Genomic DNA, 12,861 nt, shown 5'->3' with positions numbered 1-12,861 from the left:
CTGTTATGCTATGTGTGTGGAAATACTCATTTTATTTAGTGTTTGTTTAATTCAAAAGAAAAACTCTTCCAAAGGCAGAGAAGGGATAGCAAGAAAAAATTAACCTTCCATTCAAACACCCCCAAGCCCTCCCTGTCCTATTTTAAAATCCTCTCTTGGAATCTGGGATAGGGAGTCAGCACTGTGGGGAGGCTGGGGCCAGAAAAGAATGAGGACAATATCCTAAATGAGAACATAAAATGAATAATCTCCCTTCCCCATGTAACACAAGAGTTACAGCTTAACAGCATATATGGAGCTTGGGAGAGGCTAATTTTGTCAGAGTGACTGGTAAGTGATAGGATGAGGAGGAGTAAGGTAAATGAGAAGAACGTGATTGGGGAAGAGAAAGGATAAGAGAACCTAATTTTAAAACCTAGGGAGAAGCAATGGGTTGAACGAAGAGATAGACCTTCAGGGGATAGCCATGAGCACAGTTATTAGAGATTACAAAAACACAGTCTGAAGGAAACAGAGAAAAATGGGGTAGTGAGCCTTCTAAAAAATTGTTCAATTGCATATATTGGGGGGTGACATATTGATCAGTTTTATTGAGTCCCTCTCTGCTTCCACTTCTTCCACTTTTTCTTTTAAAAAAATTCTTTTTTATAAAGGATGGCACCCCTGGAGGGATGTGCAGCTCCGAAGAGAGTTGATTATTAAAAGTTCACTGTGAACATTCATACCTTGGAAATCTGCAAATGCCACTAATCAAGTTTTGCTTTACTGTGTTGTTAGTTGTCTAGACTCAAGAAAGTGATGGAGAAAATGCTAATAATACAGATTAAACTTATAAGTGCCTCTGGTGTACTTTTTCCCCCTAGAAAGCCAGTTATTAAACATTTACCAATCTACCCCTTGATGGTTCCCTGAGATGGTGGACAGGGAAGGATACAGGGGGACATTTAGGTGATATAAAAACAAAAGATGTCAATAATTTGTTCAAAGGCAATGTCAGGAGATTTGATAGTATTTGACTCCAGGATCAGGGAGAGCTAGAGAGAGATTTGGTAAAGCATTTCTAGACACAAAAGTATAACCGAGCATTCAGGTGGCTACAGACAATGCCCTTTTTGACCTGGACCTAGGCTATAACTGGAGCCTTTGCAGAGGAAGGGAGGGAGGATACCAGCAAATAACTTGGAAGGATTAAGACTAAGTCATCCAGTCTAGAAGTGATCTTTCTTTCTTTCTTTCTTTCTTTCTTTCTTTCTTTCTTTCTTTCTTTCTTTCCTTCTTTCTCTTCTTTTCTTCCTTCCTTCCTTTCTTTTTTCTTCCCTTCTTTTCTTTCTTTTTCCTTTCTTTCTTTTTCTTTTCTTTCCTTCCTTCTTTCTTTTCTTTTTTTTCTTTCCTTCCTTCCTTCCTTTCTTTTTGAGAGGGAAGGGAACCACTCTGTTCTTTTATTGATATAGGAAATTCCCAGTGAGGAAAATCCCTCTACCAATGCAAAAATGTTATAAATTGCTCACAAGGAGATTTTGACCTCAGAAAAGCTATAGTGTGTGATGAACTGCTTGCTATGGGACAGGGGAGGACAAAAGAGTGGGAGGCTGGGTTTTAATCCCAAGATAAATCTGTTATGCAGTCGTTTTCAGTTGTGTCTAACTCTGCATGACCCCATTTGGGGTTTTCTTGGCAAAAATACTGGAGTGGTTTGCCATTTTCTTCTCCAGCTCATTTTACAGATGAGAAAACTGAGGCCAAGGGGGTTAAGTGACTTGCCCAGGGTCACACCCCAGTTAAGTGTCTAGGACCAGACTTGAATTCAAGTCTTCCTGACTTCAGGCCTGGCACTCTATCCACGGAGCTATCTCTAGCTGCCCTTTAGATGAATGTAAAGAACAGACGCCCTGCAGTTTAGTCACCTGGGGCACTAAGTGTTTTAGTGGCTTACTCAGGATCACACAGCCTTCCGACGTCAAAAGAGAAATTTGAACCTGTTTTCCCATGTCCAAGCCCAGCTCTCTATCTTAACACAATAATTGTTAAAGCCAATCTTATGTGTTAAGCCTTGTCAAGCTGGATTTGGGGATTAAGCTAAAGACTCCTAATTTGCTTATCTATGTGAAGCTCATACCCTAAAAATCCTTAAAGGAGATTTTGACTTCAGAACATCTTGAGTGTGTGATGAACTGTTATGGGGTAGGTGGAGGACAGAAGAGTGGGGGGATGGGTTTCAGTCTCAAGATCAATTTGAAGAACAGAAAGCATGAGAAACCCCACACCATGCTCAAGGGATGGAGGGTGGAGATGGGGGAGTCAACAGAAGTAACCTGTGGCAAACACAAGGAGCCCACTATTGAAGACTCTGGGTGGTTTCATCTCAAGGTGGGTTAGAAAAAGAGGGAAGGTCTCTTAGGATCATAGATCAAGAGCTAGAAAGGACCCCAGAGGACATCCAGTCTGATGCTCCTCATTTTACACATGAGGAAACTGAGGCCAAGGAAAGTAAAGTGACCTTCCCATAGTTACACAGGTCAAGGGAGTTAGAGTCAGTAAGAGTCAGAGGGAGTTTTCTTTGCTGGGAGTTCCCAATCCCCATCCACCATTACATAATTATTTGTATTGTGTCTAATTCCCTCTATTAAACTCTTAAGTTTCTGTAAGGCAATGCTGTATATTCCCAAGACCTAGAACAGAGGAGACACTTAATAAATGTTTACTTAATATGTTTGCTTTCTCCTCCCTCCACACCCCTCGGGGTCACACCCAATTACTGTACCTTTCCCCCACGGTTGGGCCCAGTGTGCTGGGTTGACAGTGGTTGGCACCGAACATCCTGCCAGTTCTGAGGCCGGCCCTGGCGGAGCTGGGGGAAGGTGGTAGCACAGTTGGTAGACAGGTATTGATACACCTTCCAAGTTTTGCCAAAGTCTGGGGAATGTTCAATCAGCATGCCTGCTGGTAGAGGTCCCTGTGGGAAAAGCATGACAGGAAAGGAGAGCATGAGTGAATAAGCTACTGTAGTCCAAGCCAAGGAGATGAGAGGGAGCTATAACTGAGCCTCAGAAGCATAAACTCAGAGAGAAAGCAGTAATTTTCTGGCAACATATTTCAACAGGCCACATCCAAAGAAATATAAAAGACTGATTCAGTCTGGAGAAACAGCGCTCCTAATCAAAAACAGAGTACCTGACTGGGCTAGGTTAACAGGCTGCTGCCTGGGCTATGAAGAGAATCTGAGCCAAGGCTAAATTAGGGACTCTGCTTAGCCATGGTCACACTATTAGGAGCTCATGGGAGCTGGAACAAGGTAGCAACAGCCAATAGAAGCATTTGAAGCAAGTAGCCATATAGAACTGCACCTGCCATAGGACCATTCAAGAGCACACTCGGGACCCTGAGACTTTCCCAGTTGATGTTATGAGTTTACAGAGATTGAATCCAACCTGTTATGGAAGCAGGGAGGTTCATCAATAGCACTTAGCAGAACCGGTGGCTGATACCCTATTGCATTCACTGAGGGCTAGTGTACTAACCCCTTCTATGTCTTATGTGTTTTTAAGTGACTTTACCGTGTTTTTTGTTATCCTAAATGAACATTCAATGTTTCAATCCTTTCTGTGCCCCTCAAAAGACCCCACAGTTCATTAATCCATATCTGACTTTCTGCAGAGGGGCATAAGTGAGGGGGAGGGAAGAGGGGAATGAATAAAAAAATAATTTTTTTGAAGCAAAATATGCCAGAACTGTTTCGGCCAAATGAATATTCCCTTTCAAAGTTAGAAAGTTGTACATGCTTATTTCAATGATGTATAAATTACACAAAACATTTTGGTAACGCTTTTGAGAAAAGCCCACTAATCCGATTTGTGAACCACAAAAGAAAATTAGAGTCCCTACTTTAAATAGTTAAACATTATTGGCTCATTCATCCACCTTAATTACCAAATCGATGGACCTGACTCAAAATGACTCTTTGTTTCCAAAAATAAAATTCGTCCTCTGAAAGTGGTCATAAAAGTATCTTTTGACCACCTTCAGAGGATGAATTTGATTACTATTTGCTATTTTTTTTTCTTCTCTTTTGTTTTGTTTCCTCTTTCTGATGGTTCCTCCTATTGGTTCTAATTCTTCCTTACAACATCACTAATGTGAAAATATGTTTAATAGGAACGTATATATAAGATGCCTACAACAGATTGCAAGATGTCTTGGGGAAGGAGGTTGGGAGGGAGGGGGAGAAAAATTTAAAATTCAAAAGCTTATGGAACTGATTGTTGATAAATCAAAACAAATAAATAAATAAAGAGAGTATCTTCAGGGAAGCAGGCAATAAGGAATATCAGAAAGGGTGTTGGATTTGGAGTCCAGAATATCATCTCTGACACACACCGGCTATATAACTCTAGGCAAGTCACTTCAGCTTTCTGAGACTGTTTCCTCACCTATAACGATGATAATAATATTTGTACTAGCTAATTATGGGATTGTTTTGAGGAAAGTGCTCTGCAAATCTCAAAATAAGTACATAAAAGCTGCAGCTAGTTCCTGAAGTAAGTAGCACCAAATGTTCCTAATACAAGAAGCCAGAAAAGAGCCCTTAGTAGAGTGATGGAATAGCGGGGATCATGGTCAGGTGGGGTGGAATGGAGCTTAACTGAGATGAAGCCACCAGAGAAGGAAACCTACTACTAGGTACCAGTATCAGTAGTTTGTTTTCTGCTGAAGGACTACAAGTGCTGAAAGCATCCTCTAAATTTCAGCACTCTGGGTCAAAGTCCTAGTCACTTCACCTTAGTTATGGATCTAGTTATTATTAACTTTTTAAAAATACGCGACAGTTCTGGAATCTATCCCCAAATATTTGAACAATGACAACATCTTTAGCATGAGTGCATACCTTTCCAGGGCGACTACTTTGAAGAAGATGAAGCTAATTTTGTTATAAATTTTCTGATGTGTTCATTAAATTAAAAAAGTCGCATTGGTGATAGTCAAACTTTGTGTATAATTCCCCCAAGACCAGTGACTATCTGTAGACTAGCTATATACCACCTCTGCATTTCAAACAACTATGTACAATAAAACTGAGCCCATGGCACTGCTGCTAAATTAGAAAGCTCTATATGGTAGAATTCACCAAAGTTCATCTACACAGAAGATCTGGAAAGTGACAGGCCCTACTGCTTCCAAGACCATCTCCATAAGCCACAGGGCTATTAGGCTCATTACATCTTCCTTTCCATCCCATCCTATAATTCAGGGGGGTGGTGTAGCCTCAGGGTACATAAAATGGGAACTCCCAACATGTAATACCATCTCCCCAGGCTTGAGAAAACAAAATGATTCTCTCTGGCCCCTCACTAAACCATACCCACCTAGACCCTTGGGGATTATGCTCTCCTACTCTGCTCTCATCATCACACAGCTATGAGCTCACCTGTAAGTCCAACGTGATGTCCTGGAGCTGGAATTTCCTGTCCAGATCCAACTGCAGAGAAACAGGGCTCACATCTGTCAGGACACACAAAAAAGGGGTTCTTAGATGAAGTGCATTTCTTACTTCCTGCGCCCTGAGGACCCTTCAAGTCAGACCCACTGATCTATTTTTTATCTTTAATCTTTCTCTAAGAGAGCAGTCCCATGATAATTAGCCCAATATTTGTCCACCCACAACTTCTATGATCCATGACCATGTGAAAAATAAGATGGGCTTGTGGGTTAATCAATCAACTCTTGATCAGGTTTGCAAATTCCTTCCCCCTCACTTACACCACCTCTCACAATATCTCCACCCCAGATTCTTTTCTAAAGCTACCTCTTCCAACAAGTTCATATTGATGGAGAGGAATGAAGCAAACCTTTCTATTGCCTCCACTAAAGTTGCCTTCCTACAAGCCTCCTCTCCCAACACTCCTAAATATATAGGCAGGAAAAAAAAAGTTTGCTGGTACAAACATCCCATTTCAAAAGCCAGAGGGATGCACTGTAGTCTAGGTTATACACTGGTCACTCCTGGGGTATATTGGCTCATTTCCATTTTGAGAAATGATAGCTTAGTTGTCCAGGGCTCTCACCATTTTGGGACTGCCACCAGCGCATGGGGCCAGAGGAGGAGACCACATTCTCCACCCGGTGGCTGTTGTAACCATGAGGCAGACGGGAGTCACACTTACAACATTTCATTTGCCACTGTGAGAAAGAAAAAAAAAAGGGAGGGGGGGAGAGTCAGAGGTGGGTACCTGTAGTAAAGCCCCTGATAAAATTCCAGGCTCTGGAAGGCCAATGCCACTGAAATCCTGCCACTGGAAACTACCTATTTGGATTAAGAAAACCCCTCGGGGAAAGCAAATACATTTTGGCAGATTGACTAATTTATCTGGGACTTTCAGTCATTAACACCTTGGTGTGAAATGGTTTCATCAAATTGCTTTCCTCTTAACACCAATTAGAAAATTGGTGTACTAAGAGAATGGGGGTTTTAACTGAGAGTGTGAGGGACTGAACCTTGGAGGAGGAGATAGAAGTAATTTTAGAAGATTGGGTGCTTGAGGTAAGGATTGTTTCATTGTTTGTATTTGTGCAGTCAGCAGCTGGCCCGGGCCTAACACTGAGCACACACTTAATAGAAGCTTGTTGATTGAGTAGGGCACCTATGTGGGGCCCCAGTAGCCAGAAGGCACTGAGTATGAAAGAAATGCCACGGAGGTGGAAGGGTACTAAATCCAGCGTTAATCGGCTCTGGTTTAAATCTGGGAAGGTCACTTCCCAGTCTAAACCGTCCTTGATTCTGTGATTTTTTGCCAAAGGCAGGCCCTGCTAGCAAATATTAAGGACAATTTCCTTGACAAAATTATTAAGACTACGTGGTAGAGATGCAAATAAGAACAGTAAAACAGCCTCTGACTACAAAGAGCTTACAGTCAAAGAGAAGGAAGGGGAATATAAATACAGCATATTTAGTTAAGCCTCAAATTAGTGCTAATAAGGAATCCAGAATTAGTTTGTTGTTGCTGTCAAATCATTTCAGACGTGTCCAACTGTTCCTGACTCCATTTAAGGTTTTCTTGGCAAAGATACTGGAGGGGTTTGACATTTCCTTTTCCAGTTCATTTTACAGATGCGGAAACTGAGGCAAACAGGGTGAAGTGACTTGCCCAGGGTCACACAGCTAGTAAGTATCTGAGGCCAGATTTGAATTCAGCAAGATGAGTCTTTCTGATTCCAGGCCCACCATTCTATCCACTATGCCACCTAGCTGTCTCCCAGAAGCCATGGCATTATTCAAATTCACACTATTCAGTTATAATTGTATGTAAATATATTCATTGGTTTTCTCTCAATGGAAGACACAGAATTTTTTTTTAAATTTCGTTTTATCTGTTTATTATCATAACAGCAAAGGATATTAAAAATTGCACTTCTATTTCAAGTTCGCTAGAATATAATAGAATAGCTATAGAAAGCAGGTAGGTGACACCATAGATAGAGCAGGATGGCTGGAATTAGGAAGATCCAAGTTCAAATCCAACCTCAGACACTCACTATCTTTATGACCCTGGACAGGGCACTTAACCTCAGTTTGCCTCATTTTCCTCATCTGTAAAATGGGCTAATAATACAACCTAATTTTCAGGGTTGTTGTGAGGATCAAATGAAATAATAATTGTAAATTAATTAGCACAGTACCTGGTACAGGCTACATAAAAATTTCAGCTATTATTAATTTTTAAATGACTAAATGTCATACCTAAAGATAAGCCTACCATGATAATATGATAAAATATGAGAAAAACATTGTTTTTGTCATTTAAAATATTTTGGCAGTGCAGACTGAATCATCTTCTCTTTCTTTGAAACTACCTACAAATGCTGGTAGGTGCAGAAAGCTTTATCCTCATGCAGGTAAATTTGCATGCTTCCATCATTGTTAGGGTCAGTATCTACAATTCTTTTCCCCTCAGCTATCAGAGTTTGAAACACATCCCCAAATCCTTTGAGAGTGAGTGCCTTTATTTGCACATTATCTGCTTTTTCGAATTATAGTAGTTTTCTCCAAATGCTCATTTGATCTAAATGAAGAAGATTGTTCTGTCAACAATTCTGAATACAAATTGAGCAGTTCCCGGACATCCCGTTCATCAAAACAAAGCCTTCTTCCAATGTTTGTCATTTCTTCTATCACAGTCTGCTTTAGAAAAAGAAAACCTTCAAATTTACTATCTGTGCAATGTGGCAAAATGTGCTTCTACTCTGCAGGCATATTGCTGGCATTTATTTCTTGCCAAGCATAGTGGATATTTTCAATTGCATCTTTTGATGGCATAATTTTTCCAGCATTCAGTTAAGGAAACTGCATTATCACCTCTTGTTTTAGCAATTGCCTGTTCAAAAGTTTTTTCTTAGGCAGTAGGCCTTATATGTTGTAATGCTTCCTTGGTTCATGGGCTATAATAAAGATGTTGTGTTTGGTGGCAAAAAAAAAAAGAAAGAAAGAAAGAGAGGGGGGAGGGAGGGAGGGAGAAAGGAAGGAAGGAAGGAAGGAAGGAAGGAAGGAAGGAAGGAAGGAAGGAAGGAAGGAAGGAAGGAAGGAAGGAAGGAAGAAGGAAGGAAGGAAGAAGGAAGAAAGAAAGAAAGAAAGAAAGAAAGAAAGAAAGAAAGAAAGAAAGAAAGAAAGAAAGAAAGAAAGAAAGAAAGAAAGAAAGGAAGAAGGAAGTAAAGAAAGAAAGAAGGAAAGAAAGAAAGAAAGAAAGAAAGAAAGAAAGAAAGAAAGAAAGAAAGAAAGAAAGAAAGGAAAAACACATTCTCACACATTGAACCAAGTATAGCTGTATGATCTGAGGTATGATCTAAAAACAGTAATACTTTACATCTGATATCGTCCCTGAAATATTTTTCGACAGCTGGGCTAAAATAACTCGAAAATCATTCTTCAAAAACAACTTTAGGAACTCATCCTTTCTTATTTAACCACCAAAGAAATGGATCAATGGTTGAGCCCATTATAGCCTGAGGATTTCAAGACCAATATATAAGCATTGGTTTTAATTTAAAATTCCATTCTGCATTATCTCTGAATAAAAGTGTTAGGCAATCCTTTAGTTCATGCATGTCTAATTCTTCAGGTTTTCTTAACGTATATAATGGAGTAGTTTGCCATTTCCTTCTCCAATTCATTTTCTAGATAAGGAACTGAGGCAAACAGTTAAGCGACTTACCCAGGGTCACAGAGCTGGTAAGTGTCTGAGGCCCAATTTGAACTCAGGAAGAGGAGTCTTCCTGACTCCAGGCCCAGCACTCTAGCCACCTAGCTGCCCAGGCAATGCTTAGACATTTTAAATACAAGTTGAGTTTTTTCTTTTTTTCTTTTTTTTTTTCCTGCTTTTGGTGAGGCAATTGGGGTTAAGTAACTTGCCCAGGTCACACAGTTAGTAAGTGTCAAGTGTCTGAGGCCACATTTGAACTCAGGTCCTCCTGACTTCAAGGCAGGAGCCCTATCTACTGCCGCCACCTAGCTTCCCTGAGTTCTTTCTTTCTTAGAAATATCAGTTCTGAAAGGCATTCTTTTCCAGAACAAGCCTGGACTTATTGATCAATGTATACAGTTTTTCAATTATTTTCTTCAAAACATCAGGATTTTTATCTGCCATACCTTAATCTGCACTGGCTGCCTCTCGAGTGATTTTAAAATTATACAATGAACTCAATTTTTAAATCAATCAAACCAACCAACTGTGCAGTAAAAGTTTCTTCATTATCTACTTCACTTCCATTTTCTTTCACTGACAGGAATAACCTTGAAGCTTTTCTCTGAATGACTGCTCTTCTAAGAAGGAGTTGTTGATTGCAGCCTGTAATTCACACAGCTAAAAGACATTCAATTCCTACCATTCCAACACTTTTATTCCTTGTGGTTGTTTGACAACCACCACACACAAAGAAAGAAAAGGAATCTGATATAAATTTGCTTCTATCTTTTATTTTGTCTGAATGTTTTATAATATTCCATACCATAGATTCAGGCATTTCAACATCTAAATCTGTCTTAGAGTTGCTATTACTGCTATTATCAATGCCATTCAATTACACCAAAGCTTTGTTCTAATGTAATGACAAGCCTCTTCCTTTTTTCTTTCTTACAATGGTGGTGTTTCTGTCTGAAGTATTCTTCCTTTTGTCCATTTTGTCTAGGGTTCATTTAAAAAAAATTAACACAACTATTGGTAATATTGGTACAAATTTTGGTACAAAGCAAAACCTCACATGCACAGGCAACAGTAGACAAATACAAATTGAGTAGCATGCTAAAACTCTTGACTAGCTCACGCATGCTGTATTCGTTGGATATTGGCTCACATTAAATATGACCTGATATCATTTTTAATTAGGTGGTGCAGTGGACAGAATGCTGGGCCTAGAGTCAGGAAGATTCATCTTCCTGAATTTGAATCCAGCCTCTGACATTTACTAGTTGTGTGACCCTAGGCAACTCACTTAACCCTGTTGGCCTCAGTTTCCTCATCTGTGAAATGAGAAGGAAATGACAAACCACTTCAGTATCTTTCCGACTCAACAACAACATTTCATAAAACACATGAAATAGAATTTTGCATTATGTAAAGTCCCATTAATCACAACCTAGCTATACATGTATATGTACACAGAGTCACACGTATAGGTCTATACAAAATAGTTGATAGGGAAGGCAAGAGAAGCGTCTTCCCCTTTCCCCAGATAATTAGTCAAAGAAGGAGTATGACCCTCACAAACCCACTTTGGCAGTGAAGGAGATAGAAATGAACCGAACCCCAAGGCAATATAAGTGGGGACCAGATACACAGATTCTGAAGCAGGGAGGGAGCTCGGGGGCCCCCTAAAAATAAGGATACCTAGCATTCTTATGCTTTCCGTACGTAGCTCATTTACTCCTCACAACAACCTGTGAGGTCAAAGTTCTTATTATCCATCTTGCATTTGATGATACAGAGGCTTAGAAACTTACCCAGGGTCAATGTACCACTAGTCAATGTGCCATTTGGCTTTCCCTTATATAAGCAGAATCACCAAGGGAAAAGGCACATCTCAGGAACTGACCTGGCTGTTTGATCCCACGGTAGAACCTTCTCAACCTCTGGGAGAAGAAAGAGCAGGACAGTATGTGTATCTGGGAAAATTCTATTACAGAAAATTATGACCTCTACAAAGCCCAGGTCCAGGGGCCTACTAAGCCTAGAGAGAGGAGAGAGGGGAAGGAGGAAAGGGGGAGGGATGCCTCTTGCGATAGCTGGTACCTTGTGGAGAAGGTCCCAAGGTGGGAACAAAATGACCCATTATGGGAAGGAACATCTGTAGCTGCAACACAGCTTTATCCCCAAGCTTCTTGCTGACCCAAGCCAGCTCACTGGAGATAGGTTACTGGGTGAGGGGCTAAGTCTTTCTGCATACCTTCTGGGCTCCTGACCTTCTGACTTGACTGGATAAATCAAGGAAGCTAACCACAGTCAGATTTCAGAATGCTTAAACTGAGTACACATAAAATTCCATTAAATTTCATAGACAGGATAAAGTATACAGAAAACAGACCTGTTAACAACTGTAGAAAGAAGAGGGAGCTTTTCTCTCCTTTCTTTTCCCTGCATCCCTCCCTCCCTCGGGACTCCTTCCCAATCCCAATCCCAATAAGAAGACAGGGTATACAGGAAGCCTATTTAATTTAGAAGAAAAAATATGGCCTAGTGAAAGGCCAAAGTTAAAGTCCCACTTCTGATACTACCAGCTGTGAAACCTTGGACAATGTGCTTAACCTATCATGACTAGTCAATTCTCTAAGACTATAAGGTGCATAGAAGGTGACAGACTGCTTTGTAAAGGTAGCCTCCTCCTCTGAGAGTTCCCTATACCAGTGAAATGACAGGTCTAGGCTCAGTCTATATTCCATGTAGCTAGGTAGCTCAGGCCTGGAGTCAGAAAAACTTTAGTTCAAATCTAGCCTTAGACACTGACTAGCTGTGTAACCCTGAGCAAGTCACTTAATCTCTGTTTGCCTCAGTTTTCCCATATGTAAAATGAGGATGATAATAGCACCTACCTCCCAGGGTTGTTGTGAGGATTAAATGAGATAATAATTGTAAAGCACTTAGCACAGTGACTAGCATATAGTAGGTGCTTAATAAATGCTTACCCCCTTTCCAGAAAAGCAAGCAGAGTGAATCCTCAGAAATCAGGTCAACTGAGATTCCAAAACAGGAATAGTTTACCAAATGTTCTGACTTCTTTAATATTTATAACATTACTCACTATTAACACCCCTCCCTCCTAGGAGTCTCTTCTTTTCAGCACAATGTAGTATAGAATGTTCAATTTGAAGTAGGAAGGCCTGGATTCAAATCTCACCTGTCATACTTACTAGCTTTGTGACCCTGGGCAAATCATTTATACTCTCAGTGACTGGTTTTCCTGATCTATAAAAGAGGGGTAAGGGGCAGCTAGGTGGCACAGTGGATAGAGCACCAGCCCTGGAGTCAGGAGGACCTGAGTTCAAATCCTGTCTCAGACCAGACACTTGACACTTACTAGCTGCGTGACCTTGGGCAAGTCACTTAACCCCCAATTGCCTCACCAAAAAAAAGAAGGGTAACCATTCCTGTAGGACCAACCTCACAGGATTATTATAGGCCTCTCTCATTTTCAGTCCTGTCCAACTGCTCATAACCCCATTTGGGTTTGTATTTTTTTTTGGCAAAGATAATGGAGGGGAATACCATTTCCTTCTCTAGCTCATTTGACAGATGAGGAAACTGAGGCAAACAGGGTGAAGTGACTTGCCCTGGGTCACACAGCCAGTAAGTGTCTGAGGCCAAATTTGAACTCGGGAAGAGT

At 40.6% G+C, this 12,861-nt stretch overlaps 1 protein-coding gene across 2 annotated transcripts in view; it reads right to left on the bottom strand.

Moving 5' to 3' along the window:
• LAMB3 (laminin subunit beta 3) overlaps positions 1-12,861 on the bottom strand; it is a 64,092-nt gene that overhangs the window by 31,152 nt on the left and 20,079 nt on the right. For both annotated transcript variants that reach the window (XM_021007881.2, XM_021007882.2), the window contains 3 exons: positions 6,060-6,174; positions 5,423-5,496; positions 2,762-2,953 (listed from right to left, as the gene is read on the bottom strand). In XM_021007881.2, the coding sequence (XP_020863540.1) occupies positions 2,762-2,953; positions 5,423-5,496; positions 6,060-6,174 (381 nt within the window). The remainder of the gene's footprint in view (positions 1-2,761; positions 2,954-5,422; positions 5,497-6,059; positions 6,175-12,861) is intronic.

Source organism: Phascolarctos cinereus, unplaced genomic scaffold (assembly GCF_003287225.1).
Source record: "Phascolarctos cinereus isolate Bilbo 61053 unplaced genomic scaffold, phaCin_HiC Scaffold_5;HRSCAF=322, whole genome shotgun sequence".
In the NCBI taxonomy this organism is placed as follows: Eukaryota; Metazoa; Chordata; class Mammalia; order Diprotodontia; family Phascolarctidae; genus Phascolarctos; species Phascolarctos cinereus.
The sequence above is the reverse complement of the archived record's forward strand: the minus strand, read 5'-3'. Positions and strand labels throughout refer to the sequence as shown.